A 15778-nucleotide genomic window follows, 5' to 3' on the forward strand; every position below is an offset into this window, starting at 1 on the left:
TCACATAAGCCTGTTTCAGAGAGTCAGGAAATGGGTGAGTAGAGATGATGATGAGTATGGAAGTACCTGGGGTAATAGCTGAAAGAGAGCAGCCCTGGTCATGGAGATGTCTGAGAATTCTGTGCCTAAATATTAGGGACATTTGTGAGCAAGGTCTGAAGTTATGTCCTCAGGACTTCTGTATTTTGCCAGGTGATAAGCAGTGAAGTACCTGAGTCACACTTCACTCACTATGCTTTGCCAGCTCTTTTAGGGATAGGATTCCAATTTCAGAAACTTGTCTCTAGCATGAGTGGTGCATGTCTGTCTGTTGGTCATCAAATTTCAAACAGCCGAGAATAACATGGGACCTGATAAGGAGGTACTTGAGAAAAGCCTGTAGGAAAACCCTGGAATTGTCCTTTCTTTCTTTAGCTCCAATACTATTGGCACTAGTGGCAGGAGAAGCTGCTGGAATCATGGAAAACATAAGTGATGATGTGATTGTTGGCCGATGCCTGGCCATTCTCAAAGGGATTTTTGGTAGCAGTGCAGTGCCCCAGGTAAGTGGGGGCGGGGATCTGGGGTGCAAACATATATGCAAGTTGCACCATAGATTCTTGGTCAGAATAGTTTCAGCCAGAATGGAGGCGTGTGTGGAGTGTCTACATTAACACTAATGTTTGCAGAGTTCACACCCTAAGTATGCAGTTGAGAAAAGCCCCTAGTACATGGGCTGGGGGATTGAGATTATTCGCTGCATTTCTTTGTGTTGTGTTTTGTCTCTCCTTGTGGAATCATCTCCCCCCTGCCCCCAAAATTCCCCCAGCCGCCTTTTAGACAGAGTGGCCAGGCTCCCTTAGGGAAATCTTAAGAGAATCTCTTGATATTTTTTTCTATTATTCTTTAGGCCCACAGAAACACTTACACCCTTATGATTCCTTTGAGAGAAGGCATATTAATGCTTCATGTGAATTTTAAAAGGGAATAAAGGTGAAGTCCTAGGTAGATCTCTGGATTCATAGATGAGAAGGCATGACTGTTTTCTAAAGCAGCAGCATTCATCACTTAGCTAACTCTGTCGCCTCTTTCTCTCACTTGTATCCCCACCAATCACACCTGTTTCCCCGTTTCCAAAATGATTTGTCCTCGGTGTCCAGTAATAACTTCCACTCATGGTTTTTCCCTTAGCCCAAGGAAACTGTGGTATCTCGCTGGCGAGCTGATCCCTGGGCCCGGGGCTCCTATTCTTATGTAGCTGCAGGATCATCTGGGAATGACTATGACTTAATGGCTCAGCCAATCACTCCTGGCCCCTCAATTCCAGGCGCCCCACAGGTGAGAAACTGGTAAATTATACATGGGGCTTATTTGGCAACAGGCCAGTATCCCAGAATCTCAGGTAAAAATGGTGCCACTGATTATTTTAGATTTGAGGAAGTCTGTCCTTGGACTCTTTCAGATAACCAAGAGCAGAGGGAAAGAGAGGAACAAATATTATGTCTGATTTGTCACATAATTGGCTTTGGACTCTGTCAGTCTAGTCAGTCTGTTCAGAACAGAAGAGTCCAGAGTATAAACCAGTTGCTTTTTCCGTATTGTGATTTTTGTTCCTAAAAAACAAAAACAAATCCGTTTTTAATTGTGACTCATTTTGTACCGACTCACAGGATTGTTGAAGTATCCCAATTACTTAGGGGCCTCTAGGACATGCTCCTGAAAAATAACCTGGGGTCCTTATGAATAGTTAGGGTTTCTCAGGACCCTCTGGTAAGGCCTGCTGTGAGCCAAGTGTTCCTGAGTAAGAACAAATGCTGTGTTCTTTATGGTTCAGAGTAGTCAGGAACACCCCTGCCGTTGGCCCAATAGGTACTACATGAGGCAAAGGAAGCTCTAGAACTGAGCATCCTCCAGATAAACAAGCACAGATGCAGTTAAGTATCACCCTAGAACTAACACCTCATTTCTACTTCTGTCAGCTCTAGGAGACTTTTTGGTAGAATGACAGACCAGTAATGGGATGGGGTAGGGGAGTGTGTTGAGCCGCCAACAGGATTTGGCAGTTTAGATACAAGAATAAAGGCTTATCTGCAGCTTGCTGATTTTTCTCAAATTTTTTTTCCCAAAATAGCCTATTCCACGACTCTTCTTTGCTGGAGAGCATACAATCCGTAACTACCCAGCAACAGTCCATGGCGCTTTGCTGAGTGGGCTTCGAGAAGCAGGAAGGATTGCAGACCAGTTCTTGGGGGCCATGTACACTCTGCCTCGCCAGGCCACACCAAGCGTCCCTGCACAGCAGTCCCCAAGCATGTGAGACAGATGTGTTCTGCGGAAAGAAGCCAATGTGTCTTTTGCTGCATAAGCAAAGCTCTTCTAGCAATATCAGACTCTGCTGAGACTCACCCTGGCATCTGGACTCTGGATCAGCTACTGGAGCTCATGATGGTCAGGTAGCCAAGGAGCTCGCCTCCTTTGAGTGACTTAGAACTAGGGAGGCACTTGTCCATTAGCGTGGGAGTCTGTGTCCCTTATTAGGACTTGAGGCAAGTAAGTGCTCTGAGAGGACATCTTAGTTCCTTGTGTGTGGTGGTTTTTTTATATTTTGAGAATAAAACTTCTTAGAAAATTAGTCCTATCTTTTTCGTTTCCCCTTAGGGTTAGTTAACACCTTTGAAAATGCCAGTTTATCCATGTTTAAATAAGGAGGATGTTTATTTACATAAAGGAGAAAAATGCTTTGGTTGGGTCAGGGTTGAGGGTGGTTCCCATGGAAGCAAAGGGATTCGTGGTCTGTGGGGCGACCCTGTGCCAAGGGTATAAAGCTGAAGGTCAAGTATATGGATATTAGGAATTGTCAAGGTAAAACACAAGACTTGACACAAAGTTTGGGTGGGCCTCTGGCAGACCATTCTGGCTCTATTCCTCCAGATTCCCTCCATGGGTATATTGCTAACTTCCCACTTCCGTCCAAAGTATTGGTATAAAAGTTTAAGGAGCCTAGATGGTATATTAATTCCCCACTGCTGCTATATAACAAGTTACAGTAGCAAACTGAGGGAAGATTCCATTTCCTTCTTCAGCTTCTAGTGCCTTGGCTTGTGGTCCCAGATGTTTTCCTCCATCTTAAAAGCACATTACTCCATAGTCTCTGCTTCCACCATCATCTTCTCTTGTTCTGTAGTCAGATCTTTTGTCTCCCTTTTATAAGGTCACTTATGATTTCACTTCAGGCCCATCCAGATCATCCTTCCCATCTCAAAATCCTGCAGTCCTTTCGTTGCCACGTAAGGTTAAAACAATTTTTACAATAAGGAGGGACCAGTGCCTCTTCCTTCCAGAGGCTTCTAACATTGTGTTACTGTAAGTGAATATACATAATCTGCTTCTGGAAAGTGGATTTTACTCCTGTGAGTCTATTCTTACCTAACATTAGTTTAAATCAGGTTTTATTCTTACTAAGATTTAAAGAGCATTACATTGGTAGTCTGACTGGAAAATGAAGATGGACAGGGCTTTTTTCCTAGCCTGGGGATGAGGGACAGCCATGGGAAAAATCAGAATCAGAGCAAGTGGTATAACTGATATAAAGATGAGATTAGCATGTAGTAAAAAGTTTAGTGGCTTTGGAGAGGTAGTAAAGCTAGTATTTGGCAAATCCTAGCTTTACCATTAATATTGTTACCTCAGGAGGATTAATCTGAGCCCAGTGGTAAAGAGTTTTTGTTTTTTAAATAAATGGCATATAGGCAGCTTGAGCGATGGAGATGATTGGTTTTTTGTGTGAGGATAATTCTAAAAATAAAATGTAGCAGTGAAACAGCTGCTATATAGATGATTCTAACTCCAGTTATACAGTCCAAGGAATGTCGTTTCCCAAGCCTCAGCTATGTTTCCAGTCTTTATGGCATCAGTATTTTCAATAACATACAGTGAAATAGTAGTACTCCCTGCACCAGTGCATAGCAACAGTTGTACAGAGAAATGACATCAACAAAAACAGCATCACTGACTCACACTCACACATGGAAACTAGGGAGCTTTATTGGTTACATATTGTGCTGCAGAGCCAACAGACAGCATTAGAGCCAGAGGATACATGCAGACAGGCAGCTTCAACTATACACATGCACCCAAGGAGCCCTGAGTCACTGCTCATGGCTTCACCCTGGTTTCCAGCGACAAGGTCTGGCCTCGTTGGTCCCATGCTTGGAGCAGGAATGTAGGAGAAGCTGCTGCACCTAGACTCCAAGGGGCAGGGTGAGACCAGAGCACCTGCCTGAGCAAGTAGGTGTGGACCAACAGATACTGATGTCCCCTAGCAAGGACGCCTATAATGTAATAACAACAGTTTATTTGAGGACTACTTCCCTAGCCCTCCCAATCTTTAAAATACAAAAAAAAAAAAAAAATAGACTTTATTCTCTTAAAAATACATTCCATTCAGTACATGTTCTGAGCTGTGAAGCAGCAGGAAGGTAGGGCCCCTTTCCTATGATCTTGGTTGTGAGGCTTTGAGGAGAACCCTATTCCCCACCCTGGGGTATTTGAAAGGTAATCCCTAAAAGCAGCTCTTCCAAAGCAGTTTTGTCAGAGTAACAATATCAAAAAAACAAACAAAAAAAACCCCCACCAATGAAGGCGGCTGGGGACCCAGAGACCAAGTCCCTTTTCCTTTACTGGGAAGTGGTAGCACTTGACACTAACCCACTAAACATAAAGAACTAAAACTGCCCCAGGATGACAAGTCCAAGATCAATACAGGCCCTCCCATACCCCATGAGAGGGGGATGAGTTATGTGCAAGTTTGCCTGTGGCTGAGGTTGAGTCCTTGGCCCCACTGCAATCCCTTTAACGCACCCTATAACTGCTTTGTTGCCACACAAAAGCAAAAACAGCCATAGTTTCTTTGTCCACCATCCCTGCAGCTTTTTCTGGTTGCTTCTAGTATCAGAGTGGTGATAGACAGGCGGCAACATGTGGAGACCAGCTCCTAGCATTTAGCCAACTTTATTACTTCCTCCAACCAAGCAGCTCTGGAATGCCAGTCTCCAGCCTTATTAGGAACCCTCCCTCAACCATACACCTGCCGGTGAAATTCAGAGTTAAGCCCAGCTGCAGAAGAGGCTGATCATAAAAGTGGGTTTGTTGGCTGGGACAGTGAGAATTATTTGGCTTGATCAGACAACTATTCAACTACCATGTCTCCCATTTGGAAGTTTCCTCCAGGACTCCTGATGGTGAGGCCTGGGTCCCAACGGACACACCTAGGTTGCTTTTCAGAAACGAGCCTTCCAACTTTGGAATGAGAGCCACCCTTGCCAGCCATTTGAAGTCCAGCGGAACTGAGCCTTTAGCCTATACTTGCTATTATAAATGGTATTTTCTGCAATGCTGAGGACATTTAAAAATAAAAACCTGTTCTATAGTGGCTAAGCAAACAAGATATCCTGAAATAACTGTTATAATCAAACCCTATTGCACTCAGATTTTTAAGATGGCAGCCCCAGCAAGAGGGCACCACAGCTGTCCCTCTTCCACAGAGCATCTTGGGTGGTGGCAGATGTTGGTGCTGCTGAACTGTGGAAAGATCCAGACTTTGGCACCAGGAACTACAGCACCAGAATCCAGGGCACCAGTACCCAAAGACCAGAATTATTGGCGAGATCTTTGTAGGCATGATTTGGTGCCCTTTTGTTTCTACCAGCAAGGAGCCACAGACCTAATTTCCTATAGCCTCAGATGACTGCCACAGAGATCTGTTTCCTTTGGACACTGAGGGTTGCCAACCAGTGAAGTGTGGCAGGGGGGCTGCAAGTGAGAGGTTGCAGCCTTGAGCTAGTTTCCGGCCGGAGACCCAGGAAAAGCAGCAGGAAGAGATTTTGAAAACAGCATCTTAAGTTCAGCATCTGAGGCAGCAACATGGAGAAAAGGCAAGCCACATAACAAATACCATTAGCTTGGCAAAACTCCAGAAAATGGAAGTATGAACAAAACACTCCTGTCAAAGTCAAACAGGTGCTCCCCCAGGCCTTCTCCAGGATGGCCAGATCTGATGCAGACGGGTGGGGCGAACGCTGGTTCCTACCCTGAGTGGAGGCAGAGAAAACTCAAGAAGCACTGCAGCAGGAGATACAGCAACCTGTGTTTCAGAGAGCACGTGGCTTGCTATGTGGCGCTGGGCAAGGTTGGTGTTGAAAGGGGAGGCAGGGACCATCTAAACTAACCCTTTTGTTACACAGACTGGAAAAATGGGGCTGGGGGAATTTTTCTGAACTCATCCTCATGACTTTAATTCCTGAGGAACTGGAAAAAAGGCCCAGAAAAATAATCACAGGCAGTGGGGAGGACACACACAGACCCATTTGGACAACGCCTTCCAAGAGTGAGACTCACCCCCCACAGGAGGGTAGAAACAGAAAAATCTTGGATGCCAGATTTAGGACCCTTAGAGACTATCCATTTCAAAGAACTCATTTTATAGATAGCAAAACTGAGCCCCCAAGACAACACTGACCTGCCCAAGGTCACATAACAAAGGAGTACAAGGTTATAAAAAAAATTCCGCTTTCCAGACTTCTAGTCTAATGTTCTTTCACTATGAAGGAACAGTGTCAGCTTCATAAAGGTAGCTTTCAAAAGGGGATTCCCTTCTTTAAACTTGAGAATGCTGTAGAAAAAGTAGTGCCAAGAATGTATGGTTCTTTCCTCGTGTGATTGGTATGATATAAGGAAACAAATCAATTTGTATTTACGTGGCTCCCTGAAAGGTTTACTGCATCTTGAACTGTATAAATCTGGGGCCCTTAATGGGCATGTGTTACCTTTCCTCCAAGGAAGTCATCACAAGGATAGTCGGTTTGCAGAAATCACGGGCCCACGTCTGTAGGAACGCATCGGCTTGGTAAAGTGCGATACCTCCTCCATGGGGGATGAAGAGGAGGAACAAAGTCCGTGCCTTTCATGAACGACTGCTTTGTGGAGTGACTAAAGGGAAATCGCTTCTCCTGTCCACTTTCCCCCCGTGCTGGCGCTTCCTAGAAGGCAGAGTGTGCTGGGTCAGGCCCAGTTTAGTCTGGAAATATTCCAAAGGAGGACATGACCAAGTCAGCCTGAGGTCTCCAGCCACAGGAGAGGAACAGGCAAGGCCAGCAGCATTATTGGTGCTCAGAGAAGGAGATGCATGAGGCTTGTGTACTTCCAGGTACCTCTGGAAGGTGAGCAAAGAGCTGGGGTTGGGGGGAGAGGTGGTGTCATTCCATCAGGTGGGTACCCATGTGTTCTGCCCTCAGAAAACAATGGTCAGCCAAGGGGCCAAGTCAAAAAACTCTGACCTAAAGGGTATTTCCATAAACCCTTAGACGCAGCACAGACCTCTTTTGCTGTAAAAGACTGAGGAACTCCACAGGGGAAGGAACGGAAGCCCCCTAGATGGAGCTGATGGCTGGTGGGTGTGTAGGCCCTTAGGGCAAACAAGCGGTGACCTGGATGCAGTGTGGAGACCTAAGAAACTGGAACATTAACCACACAGAAGGGGGTTGCCCTATGACGCAGAACCCACAAAGGAGCAAAGAAGAGATTTAGCTGCTGTTAAGTGGTGTGGATACAAGGAGTTTCTCTAGCTTTCCTCATTTTGGGGCCAGGGTGGCCCATCCTACCTAGGGGGTGGGGACAAGGAGAAGACTCATGCATCAGGGAAGGCTGGAACCGGGTGACTACGTCCAGCTTGTAGTTTCTGATCCCCTCTGGCCTACTGGCAAAAAATGACTTGAGCCACAGCCTGGCTCTCTGCGACAGTCTCCCAGCCAAGGCCTGGTGTCTAGCCTGGTTAAGTGGCCTTGGATCCTTCATAGAGCAGGAAGATGGGATGGAAGAGCTGAGAAGCATGAGCAGAGGAGGCAGCAGACCTCACCCCACTGGCTCAGTTTTCCTCAGCACAGGGTCTGCTTGGCCGTAACCGTTCCTCACCCCGGGCTCGCCCAGGCTCTGGAAGCCCCTGCTTCGCAGACAGTTCAGATCGTTCAAGGGAGTTGTGCAGTCGTCTGTAGACACCAAGTGTGCAGTCGTCACCTTCCTCCTATGCCAATAAGTGACAAAAGTCAGCAGCGAAGGACAATATAGTAAGTAACAAGACACCCTCGCTCCCCACCCCAACGGTTCTCTCCAACCTGACAGAGGGAAATGGAGTGCAGACAGACCACAGCAGAGCTACAAAGATACGCTCAGGCCTGGGGACAGGCCAATATAAAACTTTCAACTACCAACTCCAAGTTGCTGGGAGCTCCTAAGGTAGGGGGAGGCTCACAACTGAACAGGTCCTCTAACGGGCAGACAGGGCCTGCAACGGGCACTGCAGTGGTGCCCTAAGTGGAGGCCAGCAGCCCTTGGAGTGCTGCACATGCAGGCTGCGTGCTTCTCAGGCTAAGAGCCATCTGCTTGGTGGAGAGGCAGGGAAGTATGCTAAACAGGAAGCTGGACAGCCTTAGCCTATTTCCCACCTACAAACTGCATGCCTTTCCTACTATATCCCATACGTGCCCTTCATCCTGTATTTCTCAGAGAGCCAAAGCTTCAGCAGCCTAAACATCCAACTTTCTCTCCATTCCTCTTCAACCACAATTCTGCCTTTTTTTTTTTTTTTTTTTTTGTCTTTTTGTCATTTCTTAAGCTGCTCCCGCGGCATATGGAGGTTCCCGGGCTAGGGGTCGAATTGGAGCTGTAGCCACCAGCCTACGTCAGAGCCACAGCAACGCTGGATCCGAGCCACGTTTGCAACCTACACCACAGCTCGAGGCAACACCGGATCGTCAACCCACTGAGCAAGGGCGGGGACCGAACCCGCAACCTCATGGTTCCTAGTCGGATTCGTTAACCACTGCGCCACGACGGGAACTCCAGAATTCTGGCTTTTTAATGTCCTTGTTGATCTTCCCAAACTAATGCAGATCATGAATACCAGTATGAGTTACAAAATCAGGTTGGCAGGGTAAAAGTGCACTGGATTCAGAGATAGGAATCTTGGGTTCAGGTCTTATTAGCTCATCCAGTAACTCACCTGGGTGGCCTTGGGTAAGGAACTCTGTGTCTCTGACCCTCAGTTTCTGCATCTAAAAAACAAATAATATCCTCCCACACCCCAGGGCTGCTGGAGAGACTGAATGCGATGGTAAGGAAGTGTTTTGTCCAGGGTTAAGTACCTGTAAAGACTCATAGGGCTTTTCAACTTAACGCACAGTCACCTTTTAAAAAGAAAGGAACAATATCTACATCAAAATTGTCTTCATCACTTGAGCCACAACTATAAGACACTCCCCGGGGATTCCCTTTCATATGTTGTTCCAGCACTATGATCCTCAACAAAGCCAGTGAACCAGCCCTGCCCACAGACTGATGATATAATGGGCTAGACAGGTGTCTGTGACACAAAAAGTGATGCTCAGACATAAAGTGTATCAGAGTAGTCCTGTTAGCATGTAGGGGCTGAAGAGAGCTGGGGCTTACACCGGGACTAGGAAATATCTGCTGTCTAAACCAAGGCAGCCAAAGAACTCATTTTCCTTGGTTCCATCTCTGCTCTATAGAAAGGGCACCAAGCTTCCTCCTTTCACCCAGAGCCTCCCAACAACTGCAGCTGATTCTTGTGTTTCTCAGTACTGCTCTGTGGGGCCATAAGGGAAGCTCCTTTGGCTCTTCTGGCAAACCAAGGACAGAGGTCGTATCTCCCTCCTTCTTTGTAGCCTTCATATATGAAGGCAAAATGGAAGCGACAAATTGGGAAAAGGAGTTTAGAAATTCAAGCTGCTCTCCACCAAATACGTTCCTCAAGGTACTTTATTCTTAAGGCCAAACTCTCCTCATTTTAAAAAATTCTCTGCACTACCCACCAGTTCTACCCAGTGTTTCCCAGCCCCCAGTCTCCATAATCCTGAGTCACGCAGGCCAGGTCAGAGGAGAAGAGGGAAAAGCAAAGGAGACGGGAAAAGTGGAAAGAGAAGCGGGGACAGGGAGAGAAATGGGACTTACTGTGCCTGCTGAGTGGTTCCAGGCCGGGGCTGTGACAGCATCTCCTACCCGATTCCGACGAGTGAGCACCTCTGACACGGTGAGGCTGCTCTGGGTCCTTCTGGAAGAGAGCTCAGGGGCATCCCCTGAGTTTCCTACCCTTCGAGTGCCCTGCTCAGAAAGGTATGAGCCAGGCTGTTCGAGGTCTGAATAGTCTGTGGAAGACCTCTGGGTATAGGCGTTGGTAGACTCCACGTTTTTACCTATTCGAGTTGGGGGGTCTTCAAAAGAGTTCAAGTCTCGCCTACTCTTCCAGGCATTCCGCACAGTAACATGTCTGGCATCTGAGGAGCCCACTTCTAAAGGGGCACTATGGCTTTTCCACCTGATTGTCTCCGCTGCGGGTGCATGGCTATTCCTCTCCACAGGCTCTGATGGCTTGATTATAATGCTACTCCGAGAGACCACAGTTTCTGGCTTGTTCTTCAGGGGCCCTTCTCCCGGTCTTTCAGCTTCTGTGAACTGCAGGGTGAAGTCATGTTTGTGAATGGAGAGCTCAAAGGGGGAGCTGATATGGTTGCTAAGGGCTGTGAGGTCTGGTGGCCCAACCTGGATGTTGCTGGTGGATGTGTGCCTCTCCCGCAGGGCCTCGCCTGGGGCAGCTCTCGGGCTGCTGCTGTCAGAAGGGTAGATAGTTATGCTGCTTGTCACTTTGTTTGGTCCTGGTCTGGAAGTAGGTTTCTGTTTCTCCAATGTGGCCTCAGTTCCAGAACCTCCCATGATTTTTTTCACATCCTTATCGATGATGACAGGTTTGATGATGGCTTTGGAGCGCAAGGCCTCTCTGGGGCTGAAGGGCCGCTGGTTTTTTACGCCAGCACCATTGGCCTCTGGGAGCTCCATGGCATTGGTGGAGGCTCTGACAGGTTTTCCAGATTCATTTTCTGTTCCCACATCTTTATCGTTCTCAAACAGGGACGGTCTAAGTCCCCCTCGGGATTTGGCTTTTTCTCTAGAGTTGGGCTGTTGTTTGGGCTCTGGCTCCGGAGTGATGGTTGTGTTCACCAATTTGGCAGTAACAAGAGACACCGTGTCCATGTCGTCATCTGAGTCTGGCTTCTCTCTGCCACTGGATTTGATGACTCGACACCTCAGGGCCTCATGCTGACTACTGTCTTCCATGACAACTGCTACAGGTTGATCAACTCCTTCTTTATTTGGGGTTGAAAAGCCCTGAAGGATGTTCTCTTGGCTTCTGGAGCTATAAGAATACTTTGATAAAGGAGGAGCCTTAGAATTTGGGGAATTGGTGTCAGACTCTGGGCCATTGGCAGCCTTTTTGCCCTTGGAGAGTCCTTCTGAGGAAGATCTTCTAGATGTGGCCAGAGCTCCAATGGCCTTAGAACTGCCAGAGTCTGCAGCCTGAGTTATCTGACTTCCATTGCCAGGCACCTGCCCCCTCTTGCTTAAGAGGGCCTCAGCAGAGGCGTCAGAAGTCTTGTCACCTCTCCCTGATATGTCGTTGGGAACAGAGCCATGGCTGGTATCACTAAATGTTCGTGTTGTCTTCTCTACTTTCCCCTTCAGCCCACCTTCAGTGCCTGGCCTGGGAGTGCCCTTCCAAACTTTACTGTGCTCCTGAGCAGCAGGTGGGTAGCGGCTCAGCACCGATGGCTGCTCCCTGGACTTCTTCCCTTCACTCTGAGAGGAGCCAGATGTGAATCGATCCTCAGTTCTCTTTGTCTCCTGAGTCCCACTGTCCACACCTGCCCCTGTGTTGGAAGCTTTGGCTGTCCTCCTGCTGGTAAAACTGGGAGAGGAAACCTGCCTATTGCTCAGAGAATAGTTCTCATTGTTGATCGCAAACTCCCTATTTCGGTGCCTTTCCCGCTTATGCTGAGGGGACAGTTCCCGGGGTGTGTGCTTGGACACAGATGCCTCATTTGCATGGCCTCTAAACTTAGTCCTCTCGTGCCTGCCTTTGCTGGACAGTAAAGCATCTTCACCTTCCACCTCCCCATTCTCTAACTCTTTCTGTTTCTTGATTTGTAGCTTTATCTCCTCCAGCTGGCTGGCTAAGAGTTTGTTTTTATTTTGTTCACGTACATAATTATCCTGAAGGTCGTTATTTTTGGCCCTCATTTTCTTAAGCTCTTCCTCCAAAGATTCAAAATGTTTGATTTGTGTCTTAAGTTTCTCAATCTCCTGGTTAAGGTCTTTTACTTTATTGTCTTCCTGATTTCGGTTCTTTTCATTTTCTGATTTGTTTCTTGTTTCATTCTCTACCTGCTTTAGATAGTCCAGAGTGCCCTTCCTTCTTGATTCTTTGGACGGCAGTGAAGAAATACCATCCTCAATCCGTAGGTCATTCCTTTCCAGAAGATTAGAAGCATTCCTTGTATAATCTCGGTTCATTTTTTTGTTCTGCTCCAATTTTTGAGTGAGCTCTTTTATCAGTTTCTCGTTTTCTTTTTCCTTTTCATTCAAGTATTTTCTCTCACTTACAAAGCTCAGAGTTAATGATTTTAGCTTTTCTAACTCTGACACTAAACTCTGCTCAGTTTTATCCAGCCGGTCCTCAGAAGATTCCAGTTCTTTCACTTTGACCCTGAGCATTTCCAGCTCAGAGGAGATTTTCTTTGTCAGGTTTCTCTCCTCATTCAGGCTCAAACAGAGTTGAGTACAGTCGTTCTTACTCCTGCTGAAGGCCTCCTCTAGTTTCTCCAGTTCAGCCATTCGTTTCTGAAGCCGCTCAATCTCAGATTTCAGCTCCCGGGTGAGGTTTTCCTCCTCTTCAAGTTTCTCCTTCATGAGCTGACAGAGATCCTCTGCTCTCTTAATTTCCTCATCTTTGCCTTCAATTCTCAGCACTCGCTGGCGCAGCACTTCAATCTCAGCCAACATACTAGAGTTGCTGCCTTCTGCCTGAATCACCTTGTCCTGGAGATCCAGGAGCTCATCCTCTGCTTTCTGGAGGTTTTTTGTGGCTTCCTCCAGCTCATCAAGGCGGCGGCTTAGACTCTGTAACTTAAACCGCAGGTGACGGCTGGAAGCAGTATCCTTGTAGCTTGTAAATTCAGCCATGTCTACTGTCAGCCAATGTGGGATCTTAGAGGCAGCCAATTGCACTCGAGGAGATGAGAAATGGTTACCTTTCTCTTGGCATCCACAACTTTCTTTGGCAACTGGAGATCATTATTAGTCTACAGAAGAAAAGCAGAAAGCATGTCAGTCAATCTACAATCTCCACTTCAGTTCCCAGTTGTTCCCATATGTAATTCTTGTGCCTAGAACATAGTAGGTGTTAAAATTAGCTGAATGAATAAATTTGAATAAACCTGAAGAAACACCGGTTCTGGAGTTCCCATCGTGGCGAAGTGGTAACGAATCCGACTAGGAACCATGAGGACACAGGTTCAATCCCTGGCCTCGCTTAGTGGGTTGAGGATCCGGCGTTGCCATGAGCTGTGGTGTAGGTTGCAGACACGGCTCGGATCTGGTGTTGCTGTGGCTGTGGTGTAGGCTGGCAGCTGTAGCTCTGATTAGACCCCTAGCCTGAGGACCCCCATATGCCGTGAGTGCGGCCCTGAAAAGACAAGAGACAAAAAAACAAAACAAAACAAAAAACACAAAACACTGGTTCTTTATAGCTGATGCCTAGTTTCACCCTGAGGAAGAATGCCACCAGGAGTTCCTGCTGTGGCTCAATGGGATTGGCAACATCTTGGGAGCACTGGGACCCACCAGGTTCGATCCCTGGCGTAGAGGGTTAAGAATCCGGCACAGCTGCAGCTGAGGCTTAGGTCACAAGTGCAGCTCAGATCCGATCACTGGTCTGGGAGGGGGAAATGAAGGGGAAAAAATGCTACCGATGGCAGCATGGCAAAAAGAAAAATGCCTCATTTACGTGATCAGTTGTTCCATATTTGGGAAGCAAAGTCCCAATCCAAAAAGGATAAAAAAATATAATCTGTACCTTATGATACAGCTGAATACAAGGAGAAGGCCACAGAAGGTGGAAAAAGAAAGACAAATACGCTCTGAAGAAATAACTGAACTGGATTCTCAGCAGAAACTTTTAAGTGGTGTCAAGTAGAAGACATGAAAATTTTAAAGTTCTAGGAGAAAATAACTGTAACCTAGAAATAAATACCTAGAGAAAGTATGAAAGAAGATACAGTAAATTACAGAAATGCTTTTAGAATAAAAGGAAAATAACTTTATGGATGTACTTCAGAATACTGAAACTTATCAGGTAAGGCATGAAATGCAAGAAGGAAAAGAAACCTGAATAAGCACTGATTCAGTTAAACAATAAAGATCAACTGGAGGCAGCCTGTGCTCCTCCCTGATCCGTGCCTAGGGCTCCTGTGTTGCCACGGGCCCAACACCACTCACACCACAGATTGTCTCTCAAGAGAAATGGGTCCTCAGAGTCTCTTTAGTGCCAGAGCTCGGGCCACAGGCAGCTCCACTGCAACAGAAAAGAACCTTTGGAATGAATGCACTCTTTCCGAGGAACTTTGCTAATATGCAGCAACTGGATAGTCTTCCTCATTAATATCAGTCAGCCAGCATAATGATTACACCATGTCATTCAAACAAAAACTGCAGAGTGGAGCGCTGACAAGAGAAAAGAAGTAGGTGGCCTCAACCCAGTCAACCTCAAGCAGCAGCCCCCTCTCTTCTACTAAGCAGAAGCCCAGAGGCTGGTTTCTTTCTGGTCTTCCACCACCTTACCTGGCCCCGATCTTGGCATCATGGATACCGGAAGCCAGGATAAAGACAGCAGCTAAGCAGATAAATGGAGCCTCTTTGGACCAAGATCCCTCCAGGTCTGATTTCAGGAGGTTTTGGCACCCAGGCCTGCAGAGGAGCCCAGAAGACTTACAAACTGGAATCACGTACAGGCCACTTGAATGGCCGAGGTTCCAGCAACGTTCAAGCCATCCCAATGATGGAAGGGGAAAAAAAACAGCTGCCACAGGCCCATAATCTCAATCCCTGGGACTTGACTGTTCTCACTCCCACTGGCTTCTGGAGCTGCTTCTGCCCCAGGCACTCTGGATAGAGCATGTCTTGTGCCCAGCTTCCTTTACCTTGGCTCTGACACAGGAAAGGTTTTGTCTTTTTTAAAAATCTCTCTGAGGCTAGAACCAGAGACATGGAGACATAATTGGTTTTGGGAAACATCAGTACAAAGGTTGTCCTTGTGTGTAAGAAGCTGTTTTGTTTAAAGTTAGACTGCATAACCTCAGCAGTGGAAATGAATCCAACTAGAAACCATGAGGTTGCGGGTTTGATCCCTGGCCTTGCTCAGTGGGTTAAGGATCCGGCGTTGCCGTGAGCTGTGGTGTAGGTTGCAGATGTGGCTCGGATCTGGCGTTGCTGTGGCTGTGGCGTAGGCCAGTGGCTACAGCTCTGATTAGACTCCTAGCCTGGGAACCTCCATATGCCATGGGTGTGGCCCTAGAAAAGACAAAAAGACAAAAAAAATGGCAGTTCGAGGTTGGGGGGAAGGAGGAGGATAAAACTAAAGTAGAACTAAAACTAGACACTAATAACATGTAAGTCATAAAAAGAAATCAGCATTCACGTGTTCTTAAAATGTTACATTTTTTGGGAAGAAGACAGGTTATTGTAACTCACTTTAGACCTTGTTAAGAATAGATATTAATCATATATCTGATAAGGCATTAATAAGCAAAACATATAGAACTCCTATAACTTAACAACAAAAAAGAACCTGATTTAAATAAAAATGGGCAAAGAACCTGAATAAACATTTCCCCAAAGA

General features: G+C 46.7%; 2 protein-coding genes across 9 annotated transcripts in view; one reads left to right on the top strand and one right to left on the bottom strand.

The window, feature by feature from the left end:
* KDM1A (lysine demethylase 1A) overlaps window positions 1–2611 on the top strand; it is a 68473-nt gene extending 65862 nt beyond the window's left edge. For both annotated transcript variants that reach the window (XM_021093200.2, NM_001112687.2), the window contains 3 exons: window positions 415–542; window positions 1171–1317; window positions 2111–2611. In XM_021093200.2, coding sequence (XP_020948859.1) covers window positions 415–542; window positions 1171–1317; window positions 2111–2296 — 461 coding nt within the window. In that variant the 3' untranslated portion in view covers window positions 2297–2611. The remainder of the gene's footprint in view (window positions 1–414; window positions 543–1170; window positions 1318–2110) is intronic.
* A 1394-nt stretch (window positions 2612–4005) lies between these two features.
* The window catches only part of LUZP1 (leucine zipper protein 1), a 139069-nt gene continuing 127296 nt past the window's right edge, over window positions 4006–15778 (bottom strand). For all 7 annotated transcript variants that reach the window (XM_021095509.2, XM_021095506.2, XM_084963278.1 and 4 more), the window contains 2 exons: window positions 10003–13184; window positions 4006–8056 (listed from right to left, as the gene is read on the bottom strand). In XM_021095509.2, coding sequence (XP_020951168.1) covers window positions 7901–8056; window positions 10003–13065 — 3219 coding nt within the window. In that variant the 5' untranslated portion in view covers window positions 13066–13184 and the 3' untranslated portion in view covers window positions 4006–7900. The remainder of the gene's footprint in view (window positions 8057–10002; window positions 13185–15778) is intronic.

Source organism: Sus scrofa, chromosome 6, assembly GCF_054392235.1.
Source record: "Sus scrofa isolate SSC_HxYL_T2T_F1_AM1 chromosome 6, Sscrofa_HxYL_maternal_Yorkshire_Landrace_v2.0, whole genome shotgun sequence".
In the NCBI taxonomy this organism is placed as follows: Eukaryota; Metazoa; Chordata; class Mammalia; order Artiodactyla; family Suidae; genus Sus; species Sus scrofa.